This window comes from Sylvia atricapilla, chromosome 1, assembly GCF_009819655.1.
Source record: "Sylvia atricapilla isolate bSylAtr1 chromosome 1, bSylAtr1.pri, whole genome shotgun sequence".
Classification (NCBI taxonomy): Eukaryota; Metazoa; Chordata; class Aves; order Passeriformes; family Sylviidae; genus Sylvia; species Sylvia atricapilla.
Genome location: NC_089140.1, coordinates 10,657,691 through 10,670,764, shown reverse-complemented (window position 1 = coordinate 10,670,764; position 13,074 = coordinate 10,657,691). Strand labels below are relative to the sequence as shown.

The 13,074-nt window shown below is 41.7% G+C and overlaps 1 protein-coding gene across 1 annotated transcript in view; it reads left to right on the top strand.

The window, feature by feature from the left end:
* ADARB2 (adenosine deaminase RNA specific B2 (inactive)) overlaps positions 1-13,074 on the top strand; it is a 105,569-nt gene that overhangs the window by 55,038 nt on the left and 37,457 nt on the right. Inside the window, exon 5 of the mRNA XM_066332756.1 lies at positions 9,597-9,765. Coding sequence (XP_066188853.1) covers positions 9,597-9,765 — 169 coding nt within the window. The remainder of the gene's footprint in view (positions 1-9,596; positions 9,766-13,074) is intronic.

Sequence of the window (13,074 nt, the reverse complement as noted above, 5' to 3'; positions counted from 1 at the left end):
CAAAACACTCCTCTCATATCAGCAGTTTCAGGCACTTCCACAGGAAAGTGACCCAACTGGGAAGGGAATTGAGTCCCTCATTTTCCACCAGCTGGAGCAGCTGGAGGTGTCTCCAGCACATTGTACTGCTGGCTTCTGAGCAGCTTCAGCTCCCCACTGTGCCCACTGCTGTTCCCATCTCTTCTCAGACACTGAGCCTTTTTACCTCCCTGAACATTTACTGTCTCTGGATTTAGTTTCCCATTCCTGCTGCTCAAAGTATTTTTCTGGTTGAAACACCTCTCAAAGCCTGGATGCAGACAAGGCCCTGGCTCTGTGTCACATATAATTGCATTGGGTATAAGGATGGGTATAATAATTAGCATAAAGCATGGAAATTAAAAATAGGCACTTCTATTTCCTAAGTGTGTCAAGCTAAGAGTTGGCAAGGTCAGACTTTCATTCTGCTCTGTGATAAGGCAAACTGGAAGCTGTCCCAATGTCAATACCAAGAGTGCATCTCACCCTAAAAAAAGAAATTTCTTTGGTGAATAAAGGCTTGGCAACCATTGCTTTCACTTTACCCACCTAGTAAAACACATAGAAAGATCTTTTTAGATGCAAATGCACCAAAGAATTAAAAAAAAAAAAAATAAAAAAAAAATCCCACTTTAAATTAAGTTCCTCCTGCACTTAAGTGCCAAAATTCATGTTCAGGATTTCATTCTTTCTCACTGCAATTTAGAATCTTACTAGTGTCTGAAACTGTCGATTTACTTAACTCTCAGATAGCAGTGGCACAACACTTATTAGAGAAGCACAGATATCTGCAGTCAGGACATGGCAGGAAAGTGCAGTTCAGTTCTGCTTTAAAGTGAAGAATTATGTGCAAGTTCTATTCCTGAGGAGAAAAACAGTATTTAAATTCACATGAAAGGAAAAACCCTCAAATAACTTTGATTCTGCCACTATGAATTTAGATTTAAAAAAAAAAAAATCCTCAAGTTTGTGGTATGGGGGTGAAGCATGCAGAGGCCTGGGCTGTCTGACCTTCCTCCCTCTCTGCATTTCCAAAGCCCATGTTGAGGAAAGGAAGGGAAGGTAAAGGGCACTGGTGCTCACAAACACAGCACTAGCTCCTTCCACGCTCCTCAGAAGCAAAGCTGATGGGATTTCATCCTTTTGGTCCATTGAGGGGAGGGAAGAAATGGACCATAGAAATTAGAACTGGGAGAGACCACTAAGTTGTCCAGTACATTTCCCTGCAAGCATAAGATTGTTCCCAAGTGCTCTTTCCAGTCTAGTTTTAAATTAATCAATTAACAATGGGGCTTTCAACAGTACCTTGGGAGACCATTCTAGCCTAATGGATTTCATTGTTAATAATTTTCACCAGTTATTCAGCCTGACTTTTATTTTCTTTGAAGTCATCTCAGGACCTCAGTTCTGCTGCTCTAAATTCTCTCTCTCTCTGCCCCCTTCTCTCTTTGGGGGCTGTACCTTTCAAATACTCAGAAAAACACACACCATGTTCATAGTTTGCATATTCAATTTTTGTACTCTTTTGCTAAGTCACTCTTCTCTGCAGCCCCCAGCAGTCTGGTCTTTGTTGTTCGATTCCCATCCACTTGGACAACCCTCTCACCATTAATTTCCAGACTGGAAATCCACCTTTTGAGTGAGGTTTAATGGAAAGGCCTGCACAAAAATATCTTGCAAAATTGATTAGCACAAGAATCCTTTCTCGGGCATCCAATGACGTGATCAAACAGTACAAAATGGGCTTGTGTCAGAAAGGGATTTTTGTTTTGGAGGAACTGAATTTGGAACTTAGTTACAAGTGCCCTCTCCTACTCCTCACCACCCCCGTGGATTTGGGCAAACTTGACTGTGCCTGGCTGTGAAAGGAGAGCCACAGCCACTCTCAGACAATACCCTGGCTCTTGCTTCCAGCACAGCAGGGTCAGAGATCAGGGTAGAGAGGACTGTGACTCTGTCCTGCTCCTTCACTGATGAAGATGAAGAGCTCTGCAAAGAATTGCTTTCCCTAGGCAGCGCAGTCAGAGGGAGGATTACTCGACGCATTAATAAGGGAAGAAAATATGAGGCTCTCAGAGGCCCCCCTCTACACTCTCTCTTTCCACAGAAATACAATGTGTTCAGTTACACATAACCCTCTTTTTGATGTAAGGAAAGGAAATCCCTGTGCAACTCCAGTGTTTCAAAGACTGTTCCATTTATACCCCTAAACATCTGTAACCTCACTGCTAACCACTTCTTTGTTCCTATTATTTGCTAGCTCTGTGTCTGCCTTTTGTTCAGACTTTTGCTGTTCTGTTTCCTAAGCCCTCAACTTGCTTCTTTCTTCCCATATTTTAGTGCAGCTACTTCACATCAGCTGCTCCCAGCCACCTCAGGGGTGTTCTTTGGGACATCCATGTGAGCTAGGGGTTACAGCCAGGGTGCTCACTCAACTACCAGATTCCTGTTTGTCACTGAAATTACCACAATTGCTACTACAAGTACAATAGAAAATGGGGAGGAAAAAAAAGAGCTGCAGCAGTCTTTATGGCTGGCAGATAAATGCAGACTGTGAATTGATATATGCATACTATTAATCATTCCTGCTGTGCACAGTTCTTCTCTTGTGGCTACACATTTTTATTTATTTTTTTTAGTCATGAGCGTGGTTTTGTTCTCCATGCAGAGCTGGGGACAGTGGAGCTCCCTGTGTCAGGAGTGCATATCCTGCACCAAAACTGAAGGGCAGGGTACACCATGCCACACACCAGCCCCTCAATCCTCAGCTCCCTCCTTGCACTTGCATCTTGATTTCACTCCTCTTGAAGCCTCAGAATAGAGGGGCTTGTTGATGCATCACCAATTTGTGGGGGAAATGGACTGATGGACCTGGGTAAACACATCCCTCCCTTCTAACCACAGACCTACCCCTCATGTGAGCACTAATATTCATGGGCAATGGTTTCAATTTCCAGAGAAATGTATCCTTTTCCTGTTTTGTTCTTTTTTTGAGAGAGAGAGAAGATGGGGAGAAGAACTCTTTGCCTCTTTGGCAGTATTTTCTGTGGGACTTTGCCCACTCCTGGGGTGGCAGGCAGCAGCGCCCACAGGGCTTTGCACAGGTTCAAGGATCTGCCTTGGGACAGTGGGGTGCAGGACTGTGCCCACAGCACATCCCTGCAGGCAGCTTTTCCAGCATCACTGCCCTTTCATGTCTTGACTATCTCTTATTACAAAATTAAAGCCATTCTAAGAATGTGATAGGGCTGCCAGGGAAGAAGATAAGAGAAAATAATGCAGGACTTGTCAGTTCTGTGTAACATCAAGAAATTTGCCTTCCCTAAATAAACCTGAAATGGAAACCTGAACTTATTCAGCTGTGAGTAGTGTATTAAAAAAAAAAAAACAAAACCCAAAAACCAACCCTCCTCTGTGATCAGAGCTCAATTAAGCTGCCTTGAAAATTATTCCAAATACACTTTTTTCAGATAACAATAGACAATCCTTTTTGACTGATTTGTTAAAAAAGGTAAAGAAAGAGCATAAAATTATTGCTTATCAGAGAGACAAGCAGCACCATTTAAAATAACATGAAATTGTATCCCATGAATTATTCAGAAGGGCTGATGTTACACTATCATTATTTCTGGCTTTCCTTTTTACTGCAATGCATTTTGTGTAAGTTGTCTCCCACCCAATAAAAGAGGTGTGGGTTTTCTTAATTAATCAAACCTGATTTTTCTGATTATTTTTTTCTAATTTAAAATGAATATATATTTTGAGCAGTGAGCTGTCTTCACGGTGTCATGCTAAAAAAGAAGATAGATTTTACTACCACTAGCAGGATCTAAAACATGCAGTGCAATAGTCACTTGCATACTGACTGGTGCTTCTTTACATGTTGTGCCAGCTGCTGAGAAACCAAAGTGTGATTCCAGTTGCATTCTGGCATTAGTAGTTGTAAACTCCATCCTGTTCTGTGTGAATTAGGCTCACTGAATTTCACAGTTCTCTGATACACAGCCAGTGTGATTCAGTTTGCTGATTGAAGGTACCAGTCTACACCTTTTGCAATTACCTCATGATTTTGATTTTCCTTCTCCAACACAAAAACATGCAAGGCTACAAACTCATTCTTATGGAAGGTCCTAATGATCATAGCCCACTAGAAGAGTAACTTTTAAAATTAGTGGAAGCATTGACTAGACTAGCCAAAACTCACTTGTTTCATTGGTAGAGCTGTGTCACCAAGCAGATCGGTGTAGGTATTTTATGTTTATTGCTACAACTGACTTAAAAGCCAGCTCATAACCATAGTCCATAAGATGTCAGCCAGTTCTCCACATCCAGCTCATCTGCTGAGCAAACCTTCATATTTTTTGCTTGCTTACTCTCTCTTCCATCAACATCTTTCTGAATTGTTTCTGTTACAAGCTCTGTGGCTGCAGGCCTGGTGTTTTGGGAGGTCACATGGGGAAAATAGCCCTGTTTGCTTTCTGTGTGTAATAGTTCAGCTCAAGGCAAAATGACCATCCTTGAATATACTAACATTGACACAACTATCCTTATTTGTGGGGGGGGAAGCTGAAAATAGTTATCTGGAGAAGTTTAAACACAAGGGAAAAAATGTAAAGGCCCTAGATTTGTTCTGCTTGCTCTCTTATGATTTGGGGAATTCTGATCAGTATTTGCTGCTTAGAGGAGGAATCTTCTTAAGAGCATCTCTCCACAGTGTAGAAAGGTTTACTTCTTCTGGCTCTCTATAGGTCTTCAGAGTTCATGAAGAGAAGTTGGCAATACTGAGATGTAATGTAGACTATCAAAAAGCAAATATCTAAACTAGGCCAGATGAATCACCTCCTAGGAGAATTCCTCTCCTTTGACTATAAAGAGATTCTACAGCAATTAGCTCAGCTCTGGACATCTAAACTCTGGCTATCCAGAACATCTGAAATGAATCTCCCTACTGGTGTCAGCAAACTGAAAATGGCTTATAATAAACCCAGTTTCTTTTCAATAGCTCAGCTATGACATGAAAGTCTGCACCATCACTGACAGGCAAAAAATGAACACTGGGGATTCGAGGTTCCCCCTGCCTGGCTGTGAGAGGAGTTCCTGCCTCTAGACCCAGGATGGGCTCAGGCTTTCAGCAGGGCACCAGAAAGGATTGTTACCTCCCTGGATCAAAGGCAATGTCATTTATGTGTACTTTTTGGTTTTATAATGCAACTAATTGATTGACAGGATTTGTCATGACAAAATGTAGTGAATTCCCTCCCTGCTCTCTCAGCTGTCCTCAGCAACAGGATGTTAGCCAGCACCCAGCCACTATGCTGACACAGCTTCCCAATTTCCTTTCCCTTGCTCCATTTCCTTTTCAAATTGAAAACTATTAGAAGTCTTTAGTCAAATAATAGAAACTTAATGCAGGTGCCTGTTATAAATCGTTCGCTAGTAACTTTTAACCTAATGTCTCCTCAAACATTACTTTGCAGAAGGCAGCGAGGGTAGGAAATGCCTCATGAACTCTGATAATCAGTGGGGTCAGGAGTTAAGGTCACAATAATGTAGCCCATTTCTCCTTATTTGTCAAATAGCCTGGATGCAGTTACATCCCTGGATCTTTCACCTGAGATTGGCTCCCCTCAGTAAGAACATGAGTCTTGTGGGGAGCAATCTTTGTCCTGGGTCAAACCCTGCTGCATGACCCCAAGCAGGGCAGGTGCCACGAGGCTGGTGGTGCCACTTACTGTTCAGTTGGATTCTGCCACTCACAAAGCCATAGCTTTCCTAGGCATGGCTGGAGGATGTGCACAGTCTGCATCTGCTGCGTGTCTGAGGTTAAATTAATCAACGTTTATGAGGGAGGTCGACTTTCATTAATAGAAACGGCTTGAGAAATTTGAAGTATTCTGCAAGCAAAATAAAATTGGAAGTAAACATTAATAACAAGAGTTAGTAATTACTGGTTTTAATGCAAAATAGACAAATGTACAAAAGTGCCTATTAATTCTGAAGCACTGAAGCAAATATCTAGGCTGCAGAGCTGGAAATGCTGCCTAAAATGCCAGTGTGATTAGTCAATGCTAAAATCTGCCTTCATCAGCTAGGCATCATGTCTTGTTCTCAGAGTTGCCTCCCGTGTTCACTGGCAATAATATCAAACATTACACAGGGGATAAACCTCCAACTCTGTGTATGTACCAAACAAGGGATGCAAGAGGAAACCTGTTAGCATGTATGCTCCTGAACACAGCAGACAGCTCTCAGGTTGTTGGAAGTATTTCTCATCATGCTGGGTGCCCTCACAGGCAGCACTGAACAGGGCTACGTTGGTCACAGATCACTTTCTCCATTTGGCTCCCCAGTGAGGTGTAAATATTTCAGAGCTAATGCATAAGTCATGTACACCTGGGTTTCCAAGTGCCACAGCAGTGAGACATAACTCCTGGGTATTTCTGAGCATAGAGGAGCATGGATTATTTTCTGACACTGCAAATGGAAAATACATGGAGATCTTTAATGTTTAACACTCAGACTGGTTCTGCAAATCCTTGGAAGCCTTTGCCTCCCAGCCCTGGGCAATATCTAAGTGATGTTCTGCAAACACTGCACCTTGCCAGGACTGGCAAACACCCCAGGCTGTGCCCACCTGCTGGGGCTCCCTATCACTGAGAGCCAACATAGGGAGTTGATTCACCCCATGATGAACACCCCAAGCACACTGGCTATTGCTGTGCAGGTGGACGTTGTGATAGCAAACAACATCAGAGGGATTCATATTATTGCTGCATCTGAATGCAGGTGTTGGGTGCCTTTCTGTTTCATTTGTGAATAAATCCAGACCTTACAGAAAATCCTGAAAGCATTTATCAGTTTACCTTCATCTGAGAGGAGAAAAAGAGTTAAATTTATTTGTGGATAAAATGATTGAAAAAATAGAAGACATCACAATGTGTACTGGGATGACTGGGGGGGGTGTGAGGAAGGTGAAGTTCCCAGAGAGCAGGATGGCTTACCCAGGGGGTTGGCTCTGTATTTTCTGAGCCTGGTGCTTTGCCTATGGGGTGAAGGGGGAGAGGAGGAGGCACACCAGGGGCATGCTAATGTTAGGAGAAGGAGTATTGACAGAGGACCTCAGGGGCAGACAGAGAGGCTCATGGGTTTCTGTAGGAGGGAATTGCCTCTTGGTGTACTCCTGCTGTGCTGAGGTAAATAAGGCTCTATCTACAGTGGTAAATAAATAAAATAGAACAAAAAAAAATAGCTGATTCTTTCCATGGACCTTCTAACCAAGGAAAATATTACATACTGTTGAGGAAAATACACACTGCTTTTTGAGATGCTGAGTGGGACTCAGACATCTCAGTGGCAGGCAGTAGCCCATGAAAGGTTTGATGTTAGTCCATGTGAAAGACACTGTTAACTAGATGGACATGTCACTGTCTAAGATACCTATTATTTTTCTCATAAAAGCAGTGACCCTAAAGCAAAGCAATTTTAATGTACAGTCTATAAGCACTTTTCTTTGTAAGGAATGAGTAATTTTTCCACCTCAACTTTTTACCTAGTAATAAAACTGGAATAAACACAAAGGCTTTTTCTCCTCTCCATTTCTCCAGTGTGTTCCCATCTTCACTTCTTGGGTTTTCAAGATTTCCAGCTCATTTTTGTCTTCCCAGTAAATACTCCAAACCACTTTTTTAGCACTACATCTATAGTAACAAATAGAGATTAAACTCTCAGCACAGGCATACACTGACACGTGCTTTGTCACTAGTACTTTTAACAACTTCTGTATGAGACTCTCACAACCAGGGGCTCAGATGTGATTAAATGAATTTTTCACAATACTTACACCTCTCCTACAAATGCCAAAATGCTGCAATGCCACATTACTACTAAACCTTTTGGATGACTGATGTAGCTTTTGTATTGATATAGGCATGAAGGAATTTTGATATCATTTGCAATTATATTCATTAAGCATGGCAACAGTGCTACAGTATGTCATCCACTACTAGTCCTAGTGTTGTCTGGAGATTATGAAGGGCTGTTGATGGTATTTACTAACTGAGAAATCATTGGCAACACCAATCCTTTTCTTTTAAATGTTATTTCCTTCTCCATTCAGCTCTTTTGTCATTTAGCATCAATAGATTTTATAAGGGAACATGGCCCTAAACATGGCAAACCAAAAAAATCCCTGCAATTTTTCAGTTTTTCTGCTATTCAATAGACCTCATAAGAGGAAAAAAATTTTGCTGACTCTATTAAATTATTCCTAAAGCTTTTCTAAAGCTAAAGTAATACCATAGAAACAGCATCATCACAGCCCACAGGAAGACTCTTTCCATTCCTCCTGTGGGTATTTGCAGTCTCAGACCTGTCTTTATCACTGACTTGTCGCACTTTGAGGTCTTGATTCAGTTGCCTAAACATGGGCATGTGTTTTCACTGAGCCTCTTTATGGATTTCCATGTGAGAGGCATGGGGAGAACCTCCTGGACTTCCCAGACAGCAGGCAGACATTGGGCAGGGCATCAAAGGCATCTCAGGTGGCACCACCTGGGCACAGCCACAGCTACACCAACAGTCTGAGCCTCTGTGCTGTACTGTGCAGGTGTTTGCCTACACATAGCCATTGTGTCAAATGCAGCCTTACACTCAAAGGCTACTTTGACACTTCTAGAGGAAGCACCTATCAGGCAAAAAAAGTTCTTTTTACTAAGAGCTGCTCCCGTGTTCTTTGGTATTCAGAGAGATGAATCCTGAGATGTGCTTTTCAAAAGATAATTTCATTTTGGGTTCAGTTCATTCTAAATTCTACTTTGAAATTGTCCACAGGGCTGAATGAGCTATGTTTTAGAGTGAAACCCATGTCCTGTTGAAGTCTCTAAGCATTTTCAACTGATTCCAAATAAATTAGGATTGATTCCTAGAAAGTGTCTGTCTGGACCAAGTAGGGAACACCTTTCAATTGCCATCAGCATTTTGTGAAGAGGCAACAAAGGGGTCTCAGTGATAAATGCTCCACCCCTGAGACCACACTGAAAAGAGCACTGATGTAGCTGCTCTTGGAGAAGCTAAAAGGAAACTGGACTGAAAGTCAAATCTGTTGGGGTATTTTCTTCATGATTTTTAAAGAGCAGTCCCAGAAGCGTTACTTCTATTTTATTTAGTACTTAGAGTGCAACAGCAATGAAACCTAACATTACAGGGAGTATGTGTTCCCACCAGAAAATGTCTTCAACAGCTCATAAAAACCTGGCCATTTATCAGCACTGCAGGAGATCTTTATTATTTCCCTACAGCATATGCTCTGCTATGATGTAGTTATTGATTTAACAAGTAAACTTCATGGTAAGCTTTTATCTTGGAATTAGCAGCAAGACTGATATATAGACCTTATTATTCTAATAATACAGAGATGTGAGATTCCTGCATATTCCAAAGGCCATATCATCACCTTAACAAGCATCCCATCAGAGCTGTCTGGCTGCCACATCAAAGCATGTGCTGTGAGGACTTTTAAGAATCATCATACCATACTCACCCCCAGCAATTTCACAGCACTTTTGTTTTTCTTCCTACAGGTTTGGACATCAGGCAAGCTCAGGTTATTGTGCTGTCATCGGGTACCAAATGTATAAATGGGGAATACATAAATGACCAAGGGCTTGCAGTCAACGACTGCCATGCAGAAATTGTGGCAAGAAGGGCATTTGTTCACTTCCTCTACTCACAGCTGGAGCTACACTTAAGGTAACTGAATTTTGTTGATTTTGGGGAGCTGTTATATGGCCTTCAGTGGAATAGATCCATCCTCCAGATAACTAAACTATTTGTTTCTTTATGTCATTTTTTCTGAGCCTTTAGGTGATGAAGGAACAATACACTGCACAAAAAAAAAAAAAAAAATGAGAGATAGTCTGAAGGGTTTGGCCATGAGCTGCTTTACTTCAGCTGATTCCCTTTCAGGAGCGATTAGATATGACTCATAAAGCTGGGCTTTATGAAGCCTGATGATTTTGTACAAATCTTTACGTGCAGGCTTATTAGCATCATTCACTGACCAGAGACTTGAAGGGAGTCATTTTGCTTAATGCAGCCATTTTCCTTCTTGTTGCTGCTGAAAGATCTCAAATAAGTGATTTATTGATCATTAATATCTTCATTGACTCACTAGAGAACCAATGAGTGTTAACAACACAGTAAACTTCCTGCCAAAATATAAGATGCTATCACTCACTCCTTCTTTATGATGTTTTAAAATGTTATAGCATGTAGAATAATTACAGTGGAATTATTGTTCCTGTCTTGAGCCAAGTCCACCTTGTTACCTTTTAACTGGTTAATGGGACATACACTGCCTGGAACATGGTAATAAGTGGGGCACCTCAGAATGGTGTCTTGTCTCTGATCGTGTCTATCAGCAATCTGGAAGAGGTTACCTAGTACTTGGTTATAAGCTTTGCAAAAGACACTAAAATGTGGGAAGGACCAGTCGCTATGTTTGAGGGCTGGTCTGTCATCCCAGCAGGAACTTTGACAGAAAATTTAGCAAGGACAAATGCAAAGTCCCACACCAAGGAGGAAAGAATGACCTTCCTCCTTTCCACCAAGAAGGAAAGAAATACAGGCTGGGGAGCAGCTCTGCTGAAAAGGGATGGGGTTTGTAGGCAGACAGGACACAGGACCTTAGCTAGTGGCATGCCTAACAGCAGAGAAGGTCAGCAGGATCCTGGGAAGTACGAGGAGTCTGTCAAGGGACGTGTGCATCCACCACTAATCAGCGCTCATTACATCACATTTACACGACTTTGTGCAGTTTTGGGTGCCCCAAAGGAAACACATCAACCATCTGACACAGGCTGAGCAGAGGCTACCCAGAGTCTCAGGGGCCAGAGCACTTGGGCTGTGTGGAAGTGCTGACAGACCTGGACCTGGTCAGGCTGCAGGTGGGATGGCAGAGCCAGCAAAAGAGCTGACATCTTTACCAAGGTGTGCAGTGGGAAGAGGCACACACTGAAACAAGAAGCTCAGTTTGAGTATGAGGACTAATTTTCCCCTGGGGATAGGCTAGCAGTGGGACAGGTCACTCAGGGTTGTGCTGTCTCCCTCCTGTCTTGAACATTTTCAAAATCTGAGTGCACAGAATCTTGAGCAATCTGTCAAACTAAGATCCTTACAGCCTGAATTATCCTATGATGTGAAAACTGAACAGAAGTGAAGCTGAGGTGGCATTTATTGTATAGAAGGAATCAAGAAATGAAGAAAAACAAACTCTTCCTCTATATGTCATTCTTCTGCCCTCCATTCTCAAGTGCATATTCATGTAACTTTTTCTGAAGGCCATTCAACTCAGTGCAAAAACTTCCTTTGACTTCAGGTTTTGCATCAGAACACAAGGGTTGATGCAAGCAGGATTGTGTGTTCTTGTAAGCACCTGTGATACTGTTGCACCTAAGCAATAAAAACAGGAATAATGGCTATTTTCACTTCAGGCTGGAGTATACAAGAGTATATTGAGTACATGGATTTGGCTAACAAAGGGGGACAAGAGTATTGAAGGGTTAATCAAAGGCAATATTCTCTCTATATCATTCTGAATCGCTTTCAAGTTTACATTAAATTATTATGTTTTCAGCAGTGTAGCAGTCCTGCATCATGCTATGGTCTCTTGGGAAACAAGTGCTAGCACTGTATCTTAAACTATTGTATTGATCCACCTTCCTAACATGTTCAGTCATATTATTATTTTATTTGGATCAATGTTAACAGCCTTTTGTTAAGCGAATCCTCAGTGCAGCATGAGCTCTGCTGACAATAACTTCAAATCAGTCTCTGTTCAGCCAAGAACAGGCACCACCACTTGCCTGACCAGCACACACCATAAAAATCTCAACCAAGATTGTCAAGGCTAAGCACCTTTGAATGACAGAGTTGGACTTATTGTCAAATCCAATTCTAGTTCTTTAAAGTCCATGGGGAAGCAAAACTGTGTGTTATGATATATTCTTCAATTTTAATTTACACAGTTTTCTGCCATCATTGAGAACTTTGTCATATGATGACAAAATGGGGGAGTTCAAAATGAAATAAAAAATGCATTTTCTGCACATTGAAATTATATTTACTCCTTTTTCTCTGGAAAAAGAGAGATGTTTCCTTTTCACAGAGAAAACACATGATGCTGCCACACGGCTATAAGGACAGAGTTTTTAGGAGAGATATGGTAAATCCGCTCCACTGGGATTACCTGTACACCATCTCCTCAGGCTTGGGAGAAACACAAAGCTATTGGAATGCATTTGCATTATCCTAGCCCAAATTAAACTCTTCTCCCAGGCAAGGAAACTGTTGTACAAAGTCACAGATGAACTGAAACCAAAAATGATGGTTTCCTTTTGAGAGCATCATTCTTGACTCAAAGAACTTGAGTTTTCCGTCCTTCGCTGTGGAACAGGCAAGTTTGTTCTGTGGAGAGTATTTCCTATTTTCCACATACCTTCCTCCCACCAAGCCACCTGCTGAGAGTGGTCTCTGCAGCTGGATTTCAAACTCCAGCAACTTCCAGTGCAAGAAATATTTTTCTTTGTGATGCTGTCTTTGAAAAGGAACCTCTTTTCCAGAATTTACAAATACTACCATTGATCTCAGTCAAAGCAAAGCACATACTTGGCTGAGTGTAGCATGAAGGCTTCTAAGAGCAAGGGCCAGGATATAAAACTAATGGCCAGGAGAGAGGGATTCACTGAAATGAATTTACTTCTTGACAGTTATGTGTAACCCATGTCCCCAAGGCTCCTTTGATCAGCAGTGGAGAGAAATGGGCATCTCTGAGGTGGAATTCAGCAGGTTCTATTCAGGTTTCTGTTGGGGGTGAGATGAACTGCCATGTACTGGGGAATTTTTTTTTTTCCATTTCTCTAAAGAGTGAATACAGCAACTTCTTCACATATTTAAGCTGCAGAACAATTCCATCCACAAGTCAATGCTGCAGCAATATGCAAATTACTTTTTTTCCCTTTCTCTTCTTATTGCTAAATGTTAGAGGTGTGACGTTCCTGA